General features: G+C 38.7%; 2 protein-coding genes across 3 annotated transcripts; one reads left to right on the top strand and one right to left on the bottom strand.

Moving 5' to 3' along the window:
• The first annotated feature begins 368 nt into the window (after positions 1-368).
• On the top strand, positions 369-5922 carry LOC126815449 (acyl-coenzyme A diphosphatase FITM2). Its single transcript, XM_050541095.2, has one exon. It carries the CDS (start codon positions 425-427, stop codon positions 1385-1387), a length of 963 nt encoding a protein of 320 aa, XP_050397052.1. The 5' UTR covers positions 369-424; the 3' UTR covers positions 1388-5922.
• A 1273-nt stretch (positions 5923-7195) lies between these two features.
• On the bottom strand, positions 7196-24467 carry LOC126815451 (ganglioside-induced differentiation-associated protein 1). Of its 2 annotated transcripts, none has more exons than XM_056099424.1 (5): positions 24399-24467; positions 15667-15859; positions 13585-13755; positions 11021-11230; positions 7196-10315 (listed from the first exon to the last, which is right to left on the bottom strand). In XM_056099424.1, exons 1-5 carry the CDS (start codon positions 24450-24452, stop codon positions 9993-9995), a joined length of 951 nt encoding a protein of 316 aa, XP_055955399.1. In that variant the 5' UTR covers positions 24453-24467; the 3' UTR covers positions 7196-9992. The 2 variants fall into 2 exon arrangements, with proteins under 2 accessions (XP_055955399.1, XP_055955398.1); XM_056099423.1 differs by lacking the exon at positions 24399-24467 and adding an exon at positions 18161-18698 and having other exon boundaries at positions 7197-10315.
• Between the last annotated feature and the right edge of the window lie 312 nt (positions 24468-24779).

Below are 24779 nucleotides of genomic sequence, written 5' to 3'. Positions count from 1 at the left end.
GTGTATTTTTAATTAGTCATAATGTATATTTTGTTTTAATGACCCTGCAGGCATTAAACAATAAAATGAGTTTGTTATTAGGTGAAACTAAAGGGCTCCTACATCCGAGGTACCTCAACGTTTTTTGTGCCGATCTCATAACCCACCCAAACCTGGCAGAACAGGTAAATTCATCAAATTTTCGTCAATTCAAACCCTTAAAGTCAACTAAAGTCGACATGCAAGAGGGAAAGGGGGAAATACTTTATTTCTGTTTCCGATTGATGTGAATTAATGGTGGTCTGGTCCCTAACAAGATATTCAATTTGATTAAGTTACCTCCCTTGAACCACCAAACCAGAAAATTGTTTTTCATTGAGGTATGGGATGTGATGAAGACATTTATTCGGTCGCTTACATCAGTCAAAATTAAGACAAAATCAACATGGCCGGTGTTCAAGGCAGTAACGAAAGACGGCGGTCTTCTACGTCGAATGTTAGGGACTCAAGATATCCCCCAAACAGCAAACCCCGTGGAAAGAAGCCGATAGCTGAACCCATTCATTTGGGACATTTTTTTATGATAGTTATTATGAAAATATGCCGGAAAGTTCTGCTAATTGACACGTCTGTGAAGATAGGGTTGTATTTGATGGGAGTTTTGATCGGTTCCGTCATCTGCGATTTGTACGCCATGCCCAGAAACTTCTTTTCTGACAAACACAATTTTCTAAATCAGTATTTTGTAAAATTAGGATGGGGCTGGACCTTTTCTCTAATGGCTGCTTTTATGTTTATGACAAGCTTTGTGTATTGTTGCGGTGATTTAAATAAAGTACGCAGACATTTAATGCGACTTGGTGTTGGAACATTTTGGTGGTACAGCTGTACGAATATGTTTGTTTTTGTGAATAATGCTGTTGGCGTCTGTACTTCATCTTCAATTAAAGACAGCAGAGAGTGCGAGAAGGCCGGGAAATCTTGGATGGGTTTCGATATTTCCGGACACGTATTTCTACTCATTCATTGTCTGCTAATCATTTCAGAGGAGATGAAATGTTTTAAAGATTGGACAAAATTGAAAGACGTTTTAAACGACGAAACAATAGCGGAGAAGAAAAGATTAACAGCGAGTGAAGTGTCGCAGGCGAGAACATCTCACAAACAACTGACACCGTTAATACAGATTAATGTTATAGCGATAACCATGTTAAGTCTGTTATTTGAGTTTATGCTGTTAATCTCAATAGTTTATAGATTCCACACGTTGTCTCAGAAAGTTTTCGCTGCGTTTATCGCGGTTGGTTGTTGGTTTATAAGTTACAGAATGCTGTATAGAACCAAATTAGATGTGTTACCATGCCTACCTGGAGAATGTGTTATTAATTATTATAAATATGATCTCTAAACCCTGTTATATATTATTACCTGTTTTGCATTTATCTACACTTGGTGTAAAATGCCCTCTACCACCTGTGAAATGCCCTCTACATGTACCTCTTGTGAAATTCCCCTGGCCTTGTGTAAAATGCCCTCTGCTTAGTGTAGAATGCCCTCTGCTTGGTGTAAAATGCCCTCTACCACCTGTGAAATGCCCTCTACATGTACCTCATTGTGAAATTCCCCTGGTCATGTATAAAATGCCCTCTACCTCCTGTGAAATGCCCTGTGCCTCGTGTGAAATTCCTCTGGCCTTGTGTAAAATGCCATCTGCCTCCTGATATCTGAGAGCACACACACACACACACACGATTGAACATGTCATCTTTGCAACACCAAAACTACAGTCTCTTCATCATAACTCGTTTCTCGTTGTCCATATCTGCAGACGCACCAATACATTCTCTGTGAAATAATAAAATTAGTTCTTTCCAGCGTTTTTTGGTAGGTACGATTTTAGATTGTTTTTAAAATTCATTTCCGGATTAAAAATTCTTCATTTTGTCGAGGACGAGTATTACTGTTTTCCAAATGCATGTATGCAGTAATTTTATCCCAAAGATTGTAGTTTCTGTGATTGAGAAAGTTTGAACGTACGATCAACCCTGATTGGTCCATAGTCACATCTGATGATAATCAGCACAATAAAAGCACCTGTCACATACTTTGGTTTCGATTCCCCGCTTGTACGTGACAAGGAGTAGGGTCACCTGTCCAACCTTGTGGGTTGTCACCTGGTCCTCCAGTTTCCTCGTACTCCTAAAGACCCCTACTCGAGTGGACGTTAAACCCCATTTCTCTCTCTCTCTCTCTAAAGACCCCTACGTGCAAGCCAATTATTGAAATGAAATTGAACCATATGTTAGTCCCGAAATGACTTAGTTTGTGTCGAATGCACGTTAAACCACATTTCTCTCTCTCCCGCTCTCCTGGAAACAAAAATTGCAATATTTTTAGAAATTATCACTATACAATGCTGGATTCACCAACATTTTGGTCTCTCGAGTTTAAATACGTGTATGGGGCTAGCTGGTTAGGCTGAAGGATAAAACATTCACTGAGAGGGTTAGGGTTAGAGTTGGAGGATAAAACATTCACTGAGAGAATTTAACATCAAGTCGTTTATTTCAATTAAGATATTAGTGGTGATCGTTGGCTTTATTCACAAAGTCTTCCATGTCGGATTAAATCTCTGGTTAGACATGATTAGAATTTAAAGGGTATATACCTCTATTCTTTTCAAGCGTAAAATTAGGCAAAAATGGGTCTAAAAGCACATGAATGTACATGTATATAAAGTGATTTATGGATTTTCTAATCAGTTATGTGAAATACATGAAATATCCAGAGTTGTTTACACCTGCCTAGTCCATTCCAGCATGTTTTTATTATTATTTTGCCATTCATTAAAAAAGCATTACCGGTACTAATTGTACGATATGCTTTACTTGTTCATTACAAATGGCACCTGGGGGGTCACGATGGCTAAGTGGGTAAGACGCTGGCTCGCTAGCCTGGAGGTCAGGTGTTCGATCCCTGCATTGGCCGAGAAAGTTCATCCAGATTTTCCGGCATGGTTCCCCTATGTCAGTGATGCAGGATGGAGGGCCTGACAAGGACAGCTGTCTAGTCATTTGGATGGGATGAAAAACCGATGTCCCGTGTACACATTGGCATGCACATAAAAGATCCCTTGACAGTTGGAATAGTAGATGTAGATCATACTGCCGCTGTCCAGGCAAAATTTCCCTCATAGCACACTGTATGGCATATGTCCGTCTTCATTAGCCCAGTTTGGAGCAGAACAGTAGGACATTAGTCAATCTAGGCTACACTGTAGGTTTGATTGTCAGGTATGATAATGAACAATCTATGCTATACCTGTACCTTAGCTCGGAATAAAGTAATTGGAATTAAAGTTTCAATACATTTATATTTCATTATCTACATGTATCTTTAAATTATTATAGCAGGAACGACCAGTTCTTTACATAAATCTTACATAATGTACCTACAAGTGAGTGTATTATTGAAATAAAATTAACCATATGTTAGTCTTGAAATGACCTAGTTTGTGTTAAGTGGACGTTAAATCCCAGTCCTCTCTCTCTATTAAAATCTTACATAATGTATCTTGAGGTAATATTAATGAATTAATGTTTGAGACCAAAGACGATGTATTAAGTTTAGTCATTATATCTTGTAATAAATTATTACTGCTCTTGTTTTGTTATAGACATGTTAAGAAGTTTTATTATTTCTGTTGATTTATTAAATTTAGTTTAATTCTTATTTAATTTGAGGCTACGTGGCCGTTTTATGTTGATATTATTGACTGCCCCCAGACATGCCTGGAATTAAGCCAATTGTTACAGAAAATAGCAGGATTAAATCCAGGCTTTGTCAGGTACAACATATTTTTTGAGCAGGAACAAGCCTACAAGTTCTACTCATCATGTTGATCTTGTGGGCGGGGATACACGGTGGGTCAGTGAGTTGGACGCTGGCTCGATCCCTGCATTGTCTGCGAAAGTTTATCAAGATTTTCTGACGTGGTTCCCTCTTGTCAGTGGTGTAGTACAGAAGGCCTGGCAAGGGACAACGTATAGTCGTTTGAATGGGAAGCAAAACCGAGTTTTCACTTTGTATATTTTTATATTCCCCCCCTTTTATGTCAACTTGTCTGCAGTCTGTTGTCTCTCCTACAGATCAGAATTCTTGCCAGATCTTTTTCAGATTTGCGGGGATGCTTCATGTGGTATGCTTCATGTGGTCGTTAGGAAAATCATTACTTCGAAGAGTTATGTCCCCTTTTATACGCCCACATGGAAATGTGGTCGTATATTACCATTGCCCCCGTCCGTCGGTCTGTCCGTCCTCCACAATTTTTTGTGAACACTCTACAGATTACATTTATCATCTGATTGTTTTGAAATTGATATATGTTGTTTGCATTAGTGAGATGAAGAAGCCTATTTAATTTCTATAACTTCCGTTAATTTCTTCTGGAGTTATGGCCCTTGTTTCACTTTGTTGCATCTTGTGAACGCTCTAACGACAAAAGTTATCAACCGATCTGTATAAAATTTATATGCATCATTTAAATTTGTAAAACAAAGAATCATATTGAATTTCAGCAATTTTTGTTAATTACATCTAGAGTTATGGCTCTTGTTTTACTTTGTTGAATCTTGTGAATGCTCTAATGACAACAGTTATCATCCGATTTGTTTGAAATTTATATGCATCTTTTAAATTAGTGAAACGAAGAAGCCTATTGAATTTCAGCAATTTCGGTTAATTACGCTGTGAGTTATGGCCCTTGTTTCACTTTGTTGTACCTTGTGAATACTCTGACGACAAAAGTTATTATCCGATCTGTATGAAATTTATATGTATCGTTTAAATTAGTAAAATGAACATGCCTATTGAGTTTCAGCAAATTTCTGTAAATTACATCTAGAGTTATGGCCCTTGTTTCACTTTGTTGAATCTTTTGAACGCTCGAATGACAAAAGTTATCACCCAATCTGTATGAAATTCATATCCATCATTTAAATTAGTGATATGAAGAAGCCTATAGAATGTCAGCAATTTCCGTTAATTACTTCTAGAGTTATGGCCCTTGTTTTACTTTGTTGAACGTTGTGAACGTTCCAACGACAAAAGTTATCATCCGATCTGTATGAAATTTATATGCATTATTTGAATTAGTAAAACAAAAAAGCCTGTCGAATTTCAACAATTTCTGTAGATTACTTCCAGTGTTATGGCCCTTGTTTTAGTTTTTAAGTCCTTGTGAACCCTCAAACAACGAAAATTATAATGTCATCTGTATGAAATTGTCTATTAAATGCCTCCGACAACCCTTGTCGACCGCTAGGACGATTTAGCTGCTGTGGGCATATGTGTTGTTGCCTGGCAACCTATTTTTATGTTTTAAATTAATATATCTTGTGAAAATGATAGAATGTTTTAAAATTGTTGTGAGGAATGTTATTTCCATGCTTAATGGCAAACCACCTACTGTATTGTGAACAAGTGTGATCTTGATGAGGTATTTGAGTGATATGATAGAGATTTTAAATGTAGATGTTTCTATTCCCTTTATGGTGTGTGGTAGGATTTATATTTTAAACAATTCCAATATGAACAGATCCCAGCTTAGAAATAAAGCACCTGTCACAAATTTTGTCAGGCACAAATTTTAGATTTTGTCCAATGAAGAATTTTCTGTATTTTTGTTATTGCTGATAAGTGTGTGACATAAGATTTCATGTCCGGTAGGGCCTAGTAAGGCCTACTAGATCATCAGTAGGGCCTACTAGATCATCAGTAGGGCCTGACCTTTTGTAGATTAAAACCAGAAACTGTATTTCCAGGAATGGATCAATTATTTTTATAAGATAGAATATCTTATTTTGAATTTTGAGTGCATTTGATATTTTCTTTGCATCCCTTGTTTTTTTTGTGATTTAATAAAACGAATCTATAAAAATTAAATATTTTTTCATAATTTTTTTTAACTCACAACCCCATTTCTATTTTAATACATGAACTTTTGTGGACATGAAACCCGCAGTCTGGTTCTGTTATAAATTGGTACTTGTCCAACTTCGTGGGTTTCCTCCGGGTCCTCCAGTTTCATCCCACTGCTACAGACCGGTACGTGCAAGCAAATTATTAAAATGAAATTGAACCATGTTAGTCCCGAAATGACCGAGTTTGTGTCAAGCGGAAGTTAAAGCACATCTCTTGTGGGGGCACACACTATCCATGTAGTTCTGATTTGTATCCTGGCGTTGCCCAAGTAAGTTCCTCTGCATTTTTAATACACTGTAATGCGTCTGCCTACTTGTCTTCATTATACAGGGGTCATAGTGGCCCAGTGAGTAAAACAAAAATGTGTCAAAACCAACATGAAGCGAGCTATTTGATTGGCAATCGATTAGATAGCATGTCATACTTTGAGAAAGAAGTTACTACAGTTGGACGGGGAATGATATTCTCAATTTTTGGGGCAGTATGGGGTACAGCCAGGCTTCACCCTTGGTCAGCTGTCATCTGTCCCACACATTACCCCCATGGGCGTCACGCATGGGGGGATCGGGGGGGGTCCGACCCCCCCAATTGTTTTTCTGGGGGGGGTCTGAATATACTTGGACCCCCCCAAAATTTACATAGTAGGCCCAAACTCCTATTTACAACAATTATTAGGATTAGTTCAGATTCTATCTGTATAAAACCTGTACATATCCCAATATGGTTTATACTGCTAAAATAAAACACAGAGATAATCATCCTGGAAACGTGTGAAGTGAAAAGTACCTGTGTTCCATAAAATTGTGTCTAGTTAGCCTGTCAGTAATATTTTGTCAGTTTTTTTCTGCCACTTATCAGAGTGAATCGCATGTAGGTACCCCAAAACATAACCGCCTAAACCAAATATTTATCGCCCGCTCAGCCAGCCACCTAACCATAATGCTTTTGCACGCGGTGTCTTGGTAGACAGCATGGCCACATGGTATTTGTTTATATTTTTTAGGGATTTTAAAAAATGGGTTAGGGTTAGGGTTGCGGACCCCCCCCCCCAATATATATTTCATGGCTACGCCCCTGATTACCCCTGCCAGTGACCATCTGTCCTACACCTTATTTGACATCTAGGCAATGGGCTTGAAAACTATGAAATTCAGGATGCTACATTCAGATAAATATTTCCCGATAGGAAACCATGACGATATTTGATTTGTGTTTGATTATTTATTATAAGCTAATAATATTTATATATATATATATATATCATACAAACCTATTTAAAATCCCTTTACACATAGAGTGTGTTTCCCCACAGCTAATGTTCAAATACAGTATATAAATAATAACACATACATATGGTGGAACAATTACTAATGTTTTATGAACTCGGGAGGCCAGAATATCAAAATACCTTATTTTATATAGATTATGACAATTGATAAAATTGTTTTAAGTGTCGTGCACATCAAAACCTATAATTTTAACTCTTTTGTTTGACACTACAATAAGTTCTCAAGCCAATTAATTTCACTGTGGGTAAGAAACATAATTAACTATACACCACAGTTTTAAGATAAAATTGATCAAGTTCGATGTAAAATCCAATATATTATCATAAATGGAATGAACATCTAAATTTTTTTCAATAATTTAAAACAAAATCTGTAAATGTTCAGGACTCTGCACACCTGATTGCTAATTACAATTTAACTTGTCCCTAAAACCTGTAAGTCTATGAACTTTCCAACCCCCTCCCCCCCTTGTCACTAGTCATATGACACTCACTCTGTCAGTGCACCATGTGTAGATAGAATGACCTGGTTAACATCCTACTTTTCTGCACCAACTGGGATAACGATGATGGGCATACACCACACAGTGTGCTACGGTATACTCCTATTTCCAACTGTCATTGAGCCACGGTGGCTAGGTGGTTAAGACGCTGGATCGCTAGCCTGGAGGTCGGGTGTTCGATCCCTGCATTGGCCGAGAAAGTTCATCCAGATTTTCCGACGTGGTTTCACCTTGTCAGTGGTGCAGAACGGAGGGCCTGACAAGAATAGCTGTCTAGTCTTTCGGATGAGACGAAAAACCGAGGTCCTGTGTATACATTAGAATGCACGTAAAAGATCCCATGGCTGTTGGAATTCGATATAAGAGTAGGCGATAGTGCCGCTGCCCGGGCAAAATTTCCCTATAGTACACTGTATGGCGTATGCCCTTCTTCATTAGCCCAGTTTAGGAGCTGAACAGTAGGACGTTAAAGCCCATCTCATTTCATTTCCAACTGTCAGGGATTTTTAACGTGCACGTCAAACGTATACATGTGATCTTATTTTTTTATCCCATCTAAATGACTAGACATGTTTCTTAATAAGGCCCATGGTCCTAAATTTCCAGGTAGACATGAGGAACATACCATGGACCTACGACTGTATAAAACTGATACCACCGGTCACATCACCCAACATATTAACTGTTTGCTCACAGCTTGATGGCTCTGTACCAGGTTTGGATTAATGGAGGGTGGGGGGGGGTTTGGACTGGGTTGCAAAATAATAATTTATAACTTTATTTATTATCTTTGTGCGGAATAAATATATCCATCTACCATACTGACATGTGGCCCAATGATATAATCAGTCAGGGAGCGGAGTACAATATAATCTGGTCCTGCTCTGGTCCTGCTCTGTAACCCGAATTGTTTTATAGTTCAGAGTAAGAGTGAAATACTAATTTGAATTTAAGGTATATACCTGTAGATAATTTAGTTGATGGTTTCACTACACTGCTGATGTAAGAATCGACTATACCGGTGAGGTGTAGGGGTTGACTACATCAGTGAAGTGTAGGGGTCGACTACATCAGTGAGGTGTAGGGGTCGACTATACCAGAGGGGTGTAGGTAGGGGTCGACTACACCAGTGAGGTGTAGGGTAGGGGTCGACTATACCAATGAGGTGTAGGGTAGGGGTCGACTATACCAATGAGGTGTAGGGTAGGGGTCGACTATACCAGAGAGGTATAGGGTAGGGGTCGACTATACCAATGAAGTGTAGGGGTCGACTATACCGGTGAGGTGTAGGGGTCGACTATACCAGTGAGGTGTAGGGGTCAACTACATCAGTGAGATGTAGGGGTCAACCTAACCAATGAGGTGATACTGTCTGTGCCACATGTTTTACAATTCATAATTTACCCATCTGCCTTTAAACTAATAATTCAAACCGTCTCCATCTATATTTATATATTTTCTCCTTTAATCAACAAACCTAAAGTTTGTTCAAATCAATTCGTCTATTTCATTCCTCATATTTCTTTAGGTATAATTGTTTCTGGGCGTGTTGTATGTTCAATGACTTTTATTATGTGGGATAGAAAATAGGCCTGATGGAAAGTAGGCCCACTGTAGGCCTACCAGATGTTTTTAATTTTGTTGGTGGACAAGTATTAAAAATTATCAGTGCCTGACACAACAACAGCCACTATCTGTACAACTAGACAAAGCTGGAATTAGATTGGCATTGATAGGTCAATCTGATTTAAACACAGATCCTATTTCGTTTCGTTTTTATAGTTCAAAATTCTGTTTTACTTGTCTTTACTACACTAGGATCTGGAAGAGTTGTTATCATTGATGTGTTCTGAATGATGTGAGGGATTAGGGCAAGTCTTTGGTATGACTTACAAGGAACTGTGCGTAACCCACTAGAAACATCAATGCTGATTGGTTAATCTAATGTCTAACGTCATAGGGTCAAAAGCTGCTGGTATGACCTCTGACGCAACCTTCCAATACAACCAGTCAGATCTTCATGTAGTGTAGGCCATCGAAAGTATAAAAATCAAAACGAAATATAGATCTGTATTTTAATCATTTTGGCAACAGGTGGCCTATTTTAGACGAGTAATTATAGATTTTGATAAATACATTTGATTGACAGTTTCGAAGCACGAGTAAATCCTGATTATTAAATCATGTACCATTCATGATACCGGACAGTGGAATAATGTATTTTACTACAATCCTGTTTATTATTTAAATTTCTTTACTATCAACAGCGCTGCCACACCTGCTGCGATTCCAACTGTTGCCAATCCTCCCAATATCGGTAAAACCATTTTAGCTTTTTGTTTCAATAAATACTGTGCTGTAGCCTTTGAAGCTCCGAGAATGGTTTTCTTTATACTAGGTCTCTCCGATACTCTCGTCCAGTAGTTCACCAGTTCTGGTCTCTTTTCTGGTGACATAAACTTTTGGTCCAGCCCTAAGAGAACAATTCGTCCGACTAATGTCGCTAGGCAAATATCAGCCGCAGTAAAATTAGAACCCACCAACCAAGTGTCTTCAACACCCTCTGGAAAATAAACAGGAAATAAATAAATTTAGAAGAAGCAGGGAAACGATAAATGGGATCAATGTTTTTTTATTGTTATCCAAGGGAGACAAATCAATCTTTAAAGAATCCTTCAAGCTTATAAATTGTCGATTTGTAATATACATTGTAAATAGACTAAAAACTAATTTTTATCTCAAAAGTTTGATTCAAATCCATCTCAAAACATTTGAATCGCACGAAAACTACCCCATGCCGCTAGAATCTATTTTAAGAAACATTGTTTGATGGAGTATCGATTATTTCAGCTTGTATTTGTTTTTAGTTGCCCTCAATTTACCATAAAATATTTAAGTCTAAGTAAATTCTTGAATTATCCTTTGGGACTAACACATGGATCAATTTTAAAGTCTAAATAAATTCTTGAATTATGGTTCAATTTTGTTTCTATAATTCACTTGTGCGTAGGGGTCTTTGGCTGTGGGAGGATACCAAAGGACCCGGAGAAAACCCATGAGGTTGGACAGGCGACCCTATTCCTTCATGTACAAATGTGGACTCAAACTCACACTACTTGACTCAATAACAGATGTTAGACCACTCTACCCCCCCCCCCCCCACATCTAAAGCCCACACGTTAGACCATTCAGCCATTCAAACAGACTAAATATCAACCTTGTAACGACAGGTGAATGACCAGGTACCAGGTATTAAAATCAGCTTTACCTTTCTTATTCTGTTTTAACAACGATTCCATTTGATCGAAAATCTTCTCCAAATCATCAACAGCTTTCTGAACGCGATCTCTATCGCTACATATTTCTATCTTTTTGGTAAAATATTGATTCTTGGCTAAGTAGGCATCACGCAATTCCGGGTGTTTGTCTGCAAGTTCGGCACAAGTTGTGGCAAAACTACTAAAGGCTTCCTCCATCTCTGAAAAATAAAACTTGTAAATGAGATGTTGGTTCGCTAAACAAGAGGTCCCATGTTCCATCCCTGTGTTGATCAAGAAAGTTTATCGAGATTTTTCGGGCTTGGTTCCATTTGTCAGTGGTGCATAATGGAGAGCCTGGCACGGGACAATATATAGTAGCTTGCACGGGAAGAAAAACTGAGGAAAATTTTGTCTGGGCAGTGGCGCTATAGCCTACTTTTATCGAAATCCAACTGCCAAGGGATCTTTTACGTGCACGCCAATCTTTACACAGAACCTCAGTTTTTTGTCCCATCCGACTGACTATACGATGTCACCTGCCCGGTCAGTCCTGCACAACTGACAATTCCCAACTGTCTCAGGAACCACGGTCTTACACACTTAGCCACTGTGGCTCTCACTATTCAGTGTTAAATGATTTGTCTTTATCATGAATTTTCTATAGATGAAGTTTGAAACAAGCGGTTGCCATGCAAGATACGCCCGCATACATTTTGAAAGAGGTGGACGGAGAACAAGCTAAAAACAAAAACCCAGCGGCAGCGATGCAGGATACGCCCATATTTTGCAAGAGATGGATAGAGAACAAGCCAAAAACAAAAATAATTTTTTGTACAATCAGGGGCCTTAATCCAGAAAGTTATGGTCCAATATGCGCGAATATCGCAAGGAACCCTGATCTTTGGGATATCAACATATATTTTAAGTTTCATTAAAATCGGATAAAAATTGTGACTGGTAGAGTGTCCACAAACAAATTGTGGACAGACCAGGTGATGATGATATAAGTCAACATAAAAATGTGGACATATAATTAATGTGAAATATGCCGAATTGATATATACTATACATCACATGGTTATTCCGGACATGTCCTACGCAAGTTGGCTATGTCCCAATCAGACGTCAAGTTACTTTACTGAAGGTTTAACTATTACTAATCTCGCGTTAGCGAGATTGATTCAGTAATTAAGAGATTGACACCTTGACGGCATAATAATCCTTAAACATAAATTATGCAGGAGCTAAGTCTGCCTATTGTAGGTCTTTCTTTAGGCCTGAAATGTTATTAATTAGACATTAACAAGCCAACAGTGAGGCTGATGTCCCCAGCCGAAATCAAAAATAAATAGATGACACATATTAATTAATAGCACATTTATTTTTTCAAAAGTATCAAGCAATCAAACTAATTATCAACCATACACTAAGTTTCATCACTCTCTATCAGATAGAATCAAAGTTATCTTGTCCCAAATCATCGACCAATGAAATTGCTTAGTTCTGCTTAGCTTCAGCTCGAAATGTTAATCATTGAACTCAGTCAAGACATTCAAAACATCTACATCAAGTTTAAACATTCTATCTCAATTAAAAGCAGAATTTTTATGTTCTAAAGTCTTGACCAATCAAATTGCTTATCGTTCCTTAGCCTAAGCAGAAAATTCTCATCATCAAACTTAGTCAAGGTAATAATATAATGAATCTATACTCGGAGTTGCATCACTCTCACTTAATTAAAACTTAAGTTATCATGCCCCAAAGCATCAACCAATCAGATTGCTTAACTCGGCTTATCATCGAACTCCATCAAGGCATTCACCTAATGAATGCCTACGCCAAGTTTAAACATTCTACCTCAATTCGAGGGAGAGTTATTGTGTTCCAAAGTCTCAACCAATCAAATTGCTTATCGCTCTGCTTACCCTGAGCAGAAAATGCTCAATATTGAACTTAGTCAAGGTATTGATGTAATGAAACTATACACCAAGTTATCGTGTCCCAAAGCATCAACCAATCAAATTGCTTATCTCTGCTTACCCTAAGCAAAAAATGCTCATCTTCGAACTCCATCAAGGCATTGACCTGCTAAACACCTACACCAAGTTTGAACATTCATGCTCAATTAGGAGAGTTATTGTGTTCCAAAAAGTGTGATGGACAGAATGACAGACAGACAGACGGACGAACCCATTTTAATAGCCCCCTGCTTTTTTCGAAAGGTGGGGGAAAATCAACATGACAAGACCATAATCAACTCTCAATACCATTGGATGCGTCCGATATTAAGTATATTAGAACGGTTCAGCCATTTAATGATTTAATCCTAAAATGGTGAAGCTAGGCTAAGCCTTGAACAACCAGTATGGTTGTAACAATCACTGAACACATCTTGTCACACCTTCTTCGCTAAGAATAAAGTAAATTGAATGAAATTGTCAATATATTCATTTTGCATAATCTATTTTTGAACTAATATAGCAAAAAGGACCAGCTCTTTATCTAAATCTTACATATTGCTATAAATCGACTAATACCTGGTAAAATAAGTTATTTATGAAAGAAATTTTACCTTTCTTCTCTTTTTGGAAGGCTTTGGGAAGTTTGAGACCAGATGCCGAAACATCTGGATAAAACATACAACCGAAAGACAGAAGTTCAATAGGCACCCTTCCCAATATACCACGTACTCGTTCTACTTCACTTCCTTCATCACTGGTTTTATCTGGAACTAGTCTGGGTTCTGTTCAAATATAAACATGGCATCATTCATTTACAGAGAGAGTTAGTTCAACATCCACTGACATAAACTAGGTCATTTCGGGACTAACATATGGTTCAATTTTATTTCAATAATTCACTTGCGCGTAGGGGTCTTCAGCAGTGGGAGGAAACCGGAGGACCTGGAGAAAACCCACCAGGTTGGACAGGTGACCCTACTCCTTGTCACGTACAACCAGGGAATCGAAACCATGCCAGTTGACTCAATGATAGACCCTTATGATATAGTACACACGCATTAACCATTCGGTCATTCCCCCCCCCCCCCCAGTTGACTCAATGACAGACCTTATGATACAACGCGCACGCGTTAACCATTCGGTCATCTAACCTCCATTTTATTTATAGATATGGAAGCTTCAACAAAGGGGAGTTCGGAATAGATATAGATTGTAATCAACGATTGGTGCTAATTTAACGTGCGATCAATCAGATTAAATGATAATTAGACAAGTGACAAACCAAACAATGGTCTTCAAGTATCTCATCATTTTATGGTTACTTAATATAAACAAATATATATTTTTTTTTTTAGTCATGCTGAATGATATCCCAGAGTTATACAAGATTTATAGACAAACTATTTGGATTGATTAAGAATTGTTTTTATTTTTTGGAAATCAAATGAAGTTGTATACTTTGCATATCAAACTTGGTGCTCTATGTAAGATGCTATGTAGAAAGCGTAGTAAAATGTAATGAGGGAAATGTCAAATGTAGACACCTCAAATACAACATTTTCCAATAAAAAATTTGACATATTGCATTTGACATTTTACATTTAACTTTGGCCTTAGAGGTAATTTGACTTTATCATTACCGGTATTAAGACTTTGTACATTGTACTTTTTACATATAATCAATGGAAAAGACATTTTAGCAGAGCATTTAATATTGGCAGCGATACCCTTAAATATCTTATGGCCAATCAAAGAAATATTATTTTGAGCGTGATTTTGTCAGTGCTTCTCGACAGAAAAATAAGGTTGTCTTTCAAATGGTTTTATTTATATATTCTTAAAGTACATATGTCCACCATTGTCTATTGTAAACATAAGATTTAACTATTTTATTGAAATGATAATTGGTAATTAATTATATTGACAATGTATTAAATAGCCCCAGCTCTGGTTGGAAGGCTCCAGACCATAATTAGTGAGTCTCTCCTTTACTCGCCCAGTCACCATGACTCCCTCATTTCAATGTGGGGTATATCTAGAGGAATTTTCGTAGTCAATACCCTCTGGATTAGTGTTTCTTCACTATAGCCACTGTGGCCCCCTCATTTCGTAGTCAATACCCTCTGGATTAGTGAGTCTTTACTATAGCCACTGTGGCCCCCTCATTTCGTAGTCAATACCATCTGAATTAGTGAGTCTTCACTATAGCCACTGTGGCCCCCTCATTAGGATGTGCAATCTGATTAAAATACAGAACTATATTTCGTTTTGGTTTTTTATACTTTCGATGGCCTAAACTCCATGAAGATCTGACAAGATAGCGATAGGTCACGTCAGGGGTCAAAAGACCAACTTATGACCCTATGACGTCAGACATTTGATTAACCAATCAGCATTGATGTTACTAGTGGATTACCCACAGTTCCGTGCAAAACACGTCTAAAACTTGTCGTAACAGACCGTTTCATTGGCTAAAACCTCACACCATTCAGAACACGTCAATGATAACAAATCTTCCAGATCCTAGTGTAGTAAAGACAAGTAAAACGAAATTTTAAACTATAAAAACGAAACGAAATAGGATCTGTGTTTTAATCAGATTGTAGGATGTGGGGTTTATTTGGAGGAAATTACTCACCGAAGCACCGTGGCTCCCACATTACAATGTGGCAAATAAAACTTCAATGACTGACCTGTGTTTATTTCTTTATCAATATAATCAACGATATCTTTTGATTCGACAACCACCTTGTCACCATCTTTTAAAACTGGAACTTCCGCTTTCTTATTTAATCGAAGGAATGCAGCCGAGAGTTGTCCCCCATCTAATATATTTACTATTTTTCCTTTAAATGAGACTTTCTTTTCCAATAAAGCAACTATTACCTGAAAATAACACCCAATAACAAATAAAGCAACTATTACCTGTAAATAACAACCAATAACAAATAAAGCAATGAAAATGGTCAAATGATGTATAAAATGTTATTTATTGCAAGCTCAGTGAGTAAGGAAAAGTGATATTTAACATCCTTTATTCTTACCTTCTTACTGTTCTACTACTACAGGGCTAATGACGACAGACCTACACCATACAGTATGCTATATTACTGTTCTACTACTACAGGGCTAATGAAGACAGACCTACACCATACAGTGTGCTATGAGGGAAATTTTGCCCGGACAGCGGCACTATGGTCCACTCTTATATCAAATTCAAACTAGCTATTTTATTGAATAAGGAAATAATGTGACATATAATCTCCACTGTTCTACTGTTTAACTGCCATACAGTGGGCTATTAGAGAAATTATGTTTGGATAGCAGTACTACGGCCTACTCTTATATCGAATTCCAACTGTCAAGGGATCTTTTACGTGCCCTGCATCACTGAAAAATGAAATGAAATGAAATGGGGTTTAACGTCCTACTGTTCTGCTCCGAACTGGGCTAATGAAGACAGGCATAGACCATATAGTGTGATATGAGGGAAATTTTGCATGGCAGCGGCACTACGGCCTACTCTTATATCGAATTCTAGCTGCCAAGGGATCTTTTACGTGCACGCCAATGTGTACACAGAACCTCTTTTTTTTCCCATCCAAACAACGAGTAAGGAGAGAGAGAGAGGGAGAGAGAGAGAAAGAGAAAGAAGGAGAGGGAGAGGGGGAGAGAGGGGGAGAGAGAGAGAGAGAGGGGTGAGAGAGAGAGAGAGAGAAAGAGAGGGAGAGAGAGAGGGGGAGAGAGAGAGGGGTGAGAGAGAGAGAGGGAGAGAGAGAGGGGGAGAGAGAGAGAGAGAGGGGTGAGAGGGAGAGAGAGAGAAAGAGAGGGAGAGAGAGAGGGGGAGAGAGAGAGGGGTGAGAGAGAGAGAGAGGGAGAGAGAGAGGGGGAGAGAGAGGGGGAGAGAGAGAGAGAGAGAGAGGGGGGAGATGGGAGGGGGAGAGAGAGGGGTGAGAGAGAGAGAGAAAGAGAGGGGGAGAGAGAGAGAGAGAGAAAGAGAGAGAGAAAGAGAGAGAGAGGGAGAGAGAGAGAGACACACACACACACACAAACACACTAGTTCATTTCAGGACTAACATATGGTTCAATTTCAATTCATTAATTTGTTTGCGCGTAGGGGTCTTTAGCAGTGGGAGGAAACCGGAGGACATAGAGAAAACGCACGAGTTTGGACAGGCAATCCTATTCCTTGTCACTACAACCGGTAAATCGAAACCAGGCCAGTTGACTCAATAACACACTTAATGATGCAGCGCACCCGTGCTAACCATTCGGCCATCCACCCCACATTAACTAGAAGGGCCAGATTTATTTGGGTGTTCGATTTCCAGTCAGTTTTCCCCTCGTCAGTTGAGCAGGATGGAGGACCTGGCAACGAAGAGTGTCTAGTCTTATGGATGGGGAGAAAAACTGTACTGGACAAAACATTAAATCAATTTATCTAATTGTGTATTGATCCTTAAGACTTGTTGCTCTGAGTTTTAAAAAAAAGTGCTGGACTAAGGGTCTGGCAAGGGGCAATGTCTAGTTATTCGGAAAGGACAAAAATGAGGTTGTGTGTACACACTGGCATACACGTTAAAGATCGCTTGGCCGTTGGAATTCAATATAAAAGTAGGCCGTAGTGCCGTTGTCCGGGCAAAATTTCCCTCATAGCACACTCATATGGCGTATGCCCGTCTTCATTAGCCCAGTACGACGTTAACACCCCCCCCCCCCCACGTTTCATTTCATTTTATTTACAAAAAGAATGTGCAGTGCAAAATAATTTCCAGTACTCCGCGAGGATATGGTGCCGAAAAACGGTTAACACTAAAATCTGAAATTGAAACTAAAAATCGTCGGTGTGTATACGGTTCATGTCTAGATATCGTAAAAAAATAAACAACAGTTTTACCAATGTCATTATTTACAATTTGAAAAATAATCAATTACCAAAATTCCAAACAATAACCTTCTGTATTGTAATGAACTAGCCCATGAAACCGATTAAACAGCATGCGGGAGTTACATCTTCGATTCCAACAATGACCTTCGCGTCTCGTGATGCCGTCTGCATGATGCGTTACCAAGGTTAGACGGATACACCGGTCTCCTTGTTACAGGTTCTATTCAGCCGCGGATATTATGAATACTGAACACAGTTAAATCATATAAAATGGTCACCATAAAAAGGATAATACATACCATATGTGAATAATACGACGTAGGGAAATAATATAATGTAAATCTGTCTTTATCCATTTTAATATTTTCGTCTGCTACGACTGTATTCATCAGTCAGAATCTGACTAGAGCGCAGGTGCGTGGGTTGAGTCGATTATTGTGGGGGTGTCAGCATGAACACGTGTTCAACCAGATACAGTGCTTATTTTAGCGGGAAAATTATAGATTACTTTGAAGCATTGAATTCCTGATAATAAATATAATTCTTATCGTGTTTTTTCAATTGATGTTAATGTTGGTTCTGACGAATTAAATAATGGAAAATTATTTTGAGAGTTTGTTGATCCGAACACACAACACTGGAAGAATATTTTAAGGGACTGCATGTGTACAAAACTATGGCGGGGTATTGGGTTCAAAATGCAATCTAGAGTAAAAAGCAGAAAGTCAACAGTAAAAAGTAGAAAACCTGAAGTAAACGGGAAAATTCTTATCTAAAAGGGTATTTTTATGGTGAAAACGTATAAATTTATGTACTTAGTCAGTAGAAACATCGAGCTTTTCAACTTTTAATCGTCATAATTCTACTTTCATGGACAAAATTTCTCCTTTCTACTATCAACTTTTGACTTTCGACTTTCCGCTTTCTACTTTCTACTGTCAACTTTTGACTCTCGACTTTCCACTTCAGATTTTCTCCAATACTATGGTGGCTGATAGTGGCCATGTAATTTTTCGCCATTTTCATAACCCGACAACATAACGACAGTATTAGTGAGAGCATACGTCAAAGTAAACTTGGATATTATAGACTGATATATTCGAACGTTTTCTTTAAATCGGATAATAATTGTGACCTCTAGAGGGACCACAAGCTAAAAACGCGATTTTTCGTACAATCAGGGGCCATAATTCAGGAAGTTACAATTCGATATGTATAAAAATCCCCAGGAACCAAGATATTTGGTTTATAAAGACGTATTTTAAGTTTCATCAAAATCAGATGAATAGTGTGACCTCCAGAGGGTCCACAACCCTGATACACAATATTTTGACACTATTTGCGAACGAGGGGCGGCCATTTAGTCCGTCAGTTTCGGTCCGATTTTTACGAAATTCGAACTCAACCATCCTTAGGGTGTAACGGTGATATATTGAAACGTTTTTTTTAAATCGGATAAAAATTGTGGCCTCTATAGAGTCCACAAGCTAAAATCGCGATTTTTCGTACAATCAGGGGCCATAATTCAGGAATTTATGGTCCGATATGCGCGAATATCGAAAGGAACCGAGATCTGTGGATTATAAACAAAATCGGATAAAAATTGTGAACTTTATAGGGTCCACAAGCTAAAAACGCGATTTTCGTACAATCGGGGACCATAATCCAGGAAGTTACGATCCAATACATGCCAATATCGAAAGGAACCGAGATCTTAGGGAGACAGACCTATATTTCAAGTTTCGTTGAAATTGGAAAACAATTGTGACCTGTAGACTGTTCACAAACAATTCCTCGTAAGATCACAACATCAATGTTGACTTAAATTGACAAACAATTCGATTTTTCAATGTCGGAGATTTTAGATGATATTGAGTTAGTGACTTAGCTACTTTAACTCAATGTTAACGAGTCGTTAGAAGTTAACGGGACTTTTTGAATAACCGGCCCCAGGTCAACTCACAGATTTAAACTTATATCTCTATGGTCAACAATGATTGCCAATTTCAATAATTTAAGGGTTAGGGTTAGGTTGGGTTTTTTTAAAAAATATAATTAATTATTGATTTTGTATTAAACTTATATTGTTTATCGTGAAATAACATCTCAAGACTAACCCAATAATAGTATCTGCAAGTAAAAAAACAATATTAAAATAGAAAAGTATGGAAATAATAATAACACATATTTCGGTGACTGGCAACTTTTGTTCGTTTTTTTTTACCGCCGAATAATGAAACCAAATACAGGAATAAAATATTTAATTTAAAATATACCCATTCATTTTAAATATCGAAATAAATATATGAAATGGAGTTTAACGACCTACTGTTCTGCTCCAACTGGACTAATGAAGACGGACATACGCCGTACAGTGCAGTGCTATGAGAGAAATTCCATCTGTCATGGGATCTGTTACGTACATGCAATGTGTATACAGAACGTCGGGACACCCGATTCCGAACGACTAAAAGTTATTCCTTGTCTGATATACATATAATGCACCAGTGGTAATCTTAGGCGTACGGGCTCGATGACTGTAAAGGGGGCAGAACCTGGGTTGCCCGAAAAAATTTCGGGTTACAAACGTCGGCACCGGTCCTCTGCCACAGATGCAGCAGCGGAGCTTTTCTGTTTTGGGACGCCCCCTCCCCAAGAAATTCTTTAAAATTTAACGGGCGCAAACGCCTTTTCTTGCTATTCCAGCCCACGAATACAGCAGCTTCAAAGTGGTCGGGATAATGCTATCCCCGATAATGATTCAAGAGGGTACCGGAGATTCATGAAAACCATGCTATATACAAGTTTGACCCTGACAACTTAACACAAGGCGTCAGTTTCATGTGTTTCTCTTAAAAAATGACGACTTTGTGTTTGTAAGTAGTACCGTTTGAAGGGAAGTGGCTTTAAAACCCGAACTGTTATGGCTTATGAGTCAACGCATATACCGGCTTGACCCCGTTACTGTGTAATATTTTTAATGATAGATTAATTGATATGAATATTTATTTTCAGCTGGTTACTAAGTTAATTTACATTTCTTAATCAAAGTTAATCATTAATCGACTTGCAATTCACATTCATTTTGGCATTACTAATATTTATTTTTTCAGATATATGTATTTGACGTAACTAATATTTATTTTTTCAGATATATGTATTTGTATCCTGTCAATGTATGGTTTTGTTTTCTGGTGATTTTCCTTATCAAGGGCGAATGTTGCAGGGTTTATACTTGTATTAATATTGCGCAATCTGATTAAAACACGGTTCCTATTTCGTTTCGTTTTTATAGTTCAAAATTTAATTTGGTTTTAACCTCGCCTATGTTACTCCCTGGTCCGAGCTACCCCTATACCCCAAATTTTAGACTCGGGCCAGACCTAGTGTAGCCGCCAACCCCGAACAGACCGGCTTCGCTCGGGGGTCATAACTCCGAAACCGGAAGTGGTAGACTAACGCCATCTGGCCTATGTTACTCCCCGGTCCGAGTTACCCCTATACCCCAAATTTCAGACTCGGGGCAGATGTAGCCGCCAACCCCGAACAGACAGACTTCGCTCGGGGTTCATAACTCCGAGACCGGAAGTAGTAGACTGACGCCACCTAGCCTATGTTACTCCCCGGTCCCAGGTAACCTTATACCCCAAATTTCAGACTCGGGGCAGTACTAGTGTAGCCGCCAACCCCGAACAGATAGACAGACAAACGACAGTCACAAATATATATACTATTCAAAAAAAGTAGGGGATATTTGATTTTTGGGGCATAATACTAAAATATGCAAATGACTACGAAAAAAGTCACTATAGAACCTAACAGAAGAAACATTTCCAGTTACATGTGACGCCCAAACGCACCAATAGCTACCGCATGGAATGCAGGTGATGCTTGGGATCATCATGGGGGTCCAACCCAAGATTTGCACGACTCTGACTTTGAATGTTACAGTCATTGTGGCATTGAATTACAGGGTGGAAACATCAGTTTAATTGTTTTAGTGACCAGAAAACAAATTTTGATATGCGTCGGCTTACCCAAAATAAAAGGTTACGTGCCCTTGGCATGCTACAGATCGGCACAACACAGGCGGTTGTGGCGCGGACGATGAATGTTTCTCAGTCTGTCATAAGCAGGCTATGGTCCAGATACCGTGATACACAATCTGTACAGGACAGACCACGCTCAGGTCGACCAAGGGCGACAACTCAAGCCCAGGATCGATTTATCCGTACCTTGGCCTTGAGAAATCGTGTCATAACAGCAAATCAGATCAGCGCTCGTCTTCAAACAGACACTGGTGTGAGAGTGAGTGGCCAGACGATTCGGAATCGACTGCATAGGGGTCACCTTCGCGCCCGACGTCCTCGCGTGATCCCTTGTTTGAGAGATCATCACATTCAGGCAAGACGTCGTTGGTGTAGGGATCGTCAACACTGGGATAATCGACGCTGGAGCAATGTGATGTTTTCAAATGAGTCAAGGTTCACTGTTGATTTTTTGGACAGACGTAGGAGGGTGTGGCGTCGTCGAAACGAGCGCTTCCAAGACGTTAACGTCATCAGACATGATCGATTTGGGGGTGGTTCTGTTATGGTGTGGGGAGGCATCACTGTTGCTGGAAGAACGGCTTTACATGTTGTTGCAGGGCGTGTTACAGGCCAGTACTACCGGGACAACATCTTGGCAGTCCATGTTGTGCCGTTCGCACGACGTCATGGCCGCCGTTTCATCTTCCAGGATGACAACGCAAGATGTCACAGGGTCAGGATCGTTACAGGTTACCTCCAACAACAGAACATCACCACATTACCTTGGCCAGCACTGAGTCCCGACCTCTCCCCCATCGAGCATGTCTGGGACATGCTTGGACAGAGGTTACGTCAACGTCAACAACGTCCTGCCAATGTCCAAGAACTTGCTGCTGCGTTGCAACAGGAATGGGACAATCTGGACCAAAATGACCTTAGACGTCTCATTAGGAGTATGCCACGTCAGATCAATTCTTGTTTGGCAAACAGAGGAGGATTTACCCGTTACTGACTTGGTTGTGATGCTGTGGTAACTTTGCTGTTTGATCCCGGGTATCATTTTACCCTTATAATGGTCAGTCTGTGCCTTACTTAGTCTAACGATCATTTGGAATAAATCGATGAATGTGAACTTCATTTCATTTTGTCATTTGTTTCTTCGTCAGTTTCATTAGGTGACTTTAATAACACTTAAAAATCAAATATCCCCTACTTTTTTTGAATAGTATATATAGATATCCGGCAATTCAAGCTCATAATATATTCATCGTTACAAATATTTAAGTAACACTTTATTAGGCAATTAACATTTCCTAATTGTTTTCAATTCATTACAGTTTATTTTCAATTCATAACATATAACTTTGGTTATATGCATTATGTCTTCACAAATTTACTTGCCAATTATGTAAACAATTACATTATCCCTATTCCTCATTTATGTATCCGCATTTAAGGGTTTGGGTTCTACTGCACCTTTTCAGACTATTTTTTCGGTATACAGGAATTTTAATTAAGAACCCAAATAGACTAGGGACGAGGGTTGAACATTTTCAAGAAACACGTATTTTACTTAATCCGATTGTCTGGTGAGATATACATAAAAAGGTAAATATCAAGTTAAATTGTCTTTCATAATAGTTCATCACATGTACAAGTTACCAGAATATTAAACACCCCAAGGTTGTACAATCCTCATCCTTTATCATATAATGAACATGGTTTTCTCTTCTTACATTCCTTTGTCGGTAATATTCTGCCATTTTGGAGAAATTATAATTACACCCACAAATATGTAACTTACAGCAAATTGCACTTTATAGTGGAGTTTGTCACATTTGTTTTCTCGGAGACGTCACTAGAGAACATTCAAAAATAATTTAGATTGCAAAGCTCGACTTTCATCAAATTTGACACCCCTCCCAGAAGGTTGTATTCAAAGGAATACACAGGGTTTTTCATATCATCCAAACGACTACACGCAATTTATAGTCAGTCCCTTATAACACACTGCATGGTGTAGTCAGTCCCTTATAACACACTGCATGGTGTAGTCAGTCCCTTATAACACACTGCATGGTGTAGTCAGTCCCTTATAACACACTGCATGGTGTAGTCAGACCCTTATAACACACTGCATGGTGTAGTCAGTCCCTTATAACACACTGCATGGTGTAGTCAGTCCCTTATAACACACTGCATGGTGTAGTCAGTCCCTTATAACACACTGCATGGTGTAGTCAGTCCCTTATAACACACTGCATGGTGTAGTCAGTCCCTTATAACACACTGCATGGTGTAGTCAGTCCCTTATAACACACTGCATGGTGTAGCCCGTTTGGTGTAGAAAAGTAGGATGCTAAAGCTTACTCCTTTCCCTTGACAGACAGATCGTCCGTTCCCAACAACTAACAAATGAAGACGGGCATACGCAGTGTGTTTTGAAGGAAATTTGCTACTGTCTGCTAATATTCTGAATTTCAACTTTCTAGGTTTTTTTACGTACCAGCCAATGGTTACACGGGACCTCGCTTTTCCTTCCATCCGAACGACTATACATTATTCCTTTAAATAACCTATTTAATCCATCACGACATCAACATTTCGTGCATATCGAGCATCATGGACTTGAAGTAAAGGAAAGTGTATCATAGTGTGACTTGTCTTAGAATGAGTTATCACGGAAGAAACCCACTGAGTGTGCACGATATTGTCAAGCAATGACAGACATGGTTTACTAACAGGATGAAAAGGTCATGATATATCCGAAAAGTCAGAAGTAGAATCCTTTTAGATTCATCTGACGCCCATATTAATACAACACTCCCAATTTACAATAACACACCATCATACCAAAGCATTGTAAAGATACGATATAATATTATAT

The sequence above is a fragment of the Patella vulgata genome, chromosome 3, assembly GCF_932274485.2.
Source record: "Patella vulgata chromosome 3, xgPatVulg1.2, whole genome shotgun sequence".
Taxonomy (NCBI): Eukaryota; Metazoa; Mollusca; class Gastropoda; family Patellidae; genus Patella; species Patella vulgata.
Note: the sequence above shows the minus strand (reverse complement) of the source record. Positions and strands in the feature narration are given on the sequence as shown.

Excerpts from the sequence above, each read along its gene's own strand:
- LOC126815449 (XM_050541095.2), top strand. The coding sequence starts at position 425 with ATGGCCGGTGTTCAAGGCAGTAACGAAAGACGGCGGTCTTCTACGTCG.
- LOC126815451 (XM_056099423.1), bottom strand. The coding sequence starts at position 18,250 with ATGAATACAGTCGTAGCAGACGAAAATATTAAAATGGATAAAGACAGA. Across the intron at positions 15,860-18,160 it reads CGTCGTATTATTCACATATG|GTAATAGTTGCTTTATTGGA; the intron begins GTATGTATTATC and ends TGTTATTTTCAG. Across the intron at positions 10,316-11,020 it reads GTTAAAACAGAATAAGAAAG|AGGGTGTTGAAGACACTTGG; the intron begins GTAAAGCTGATT and ends TTTATTTTCCAG.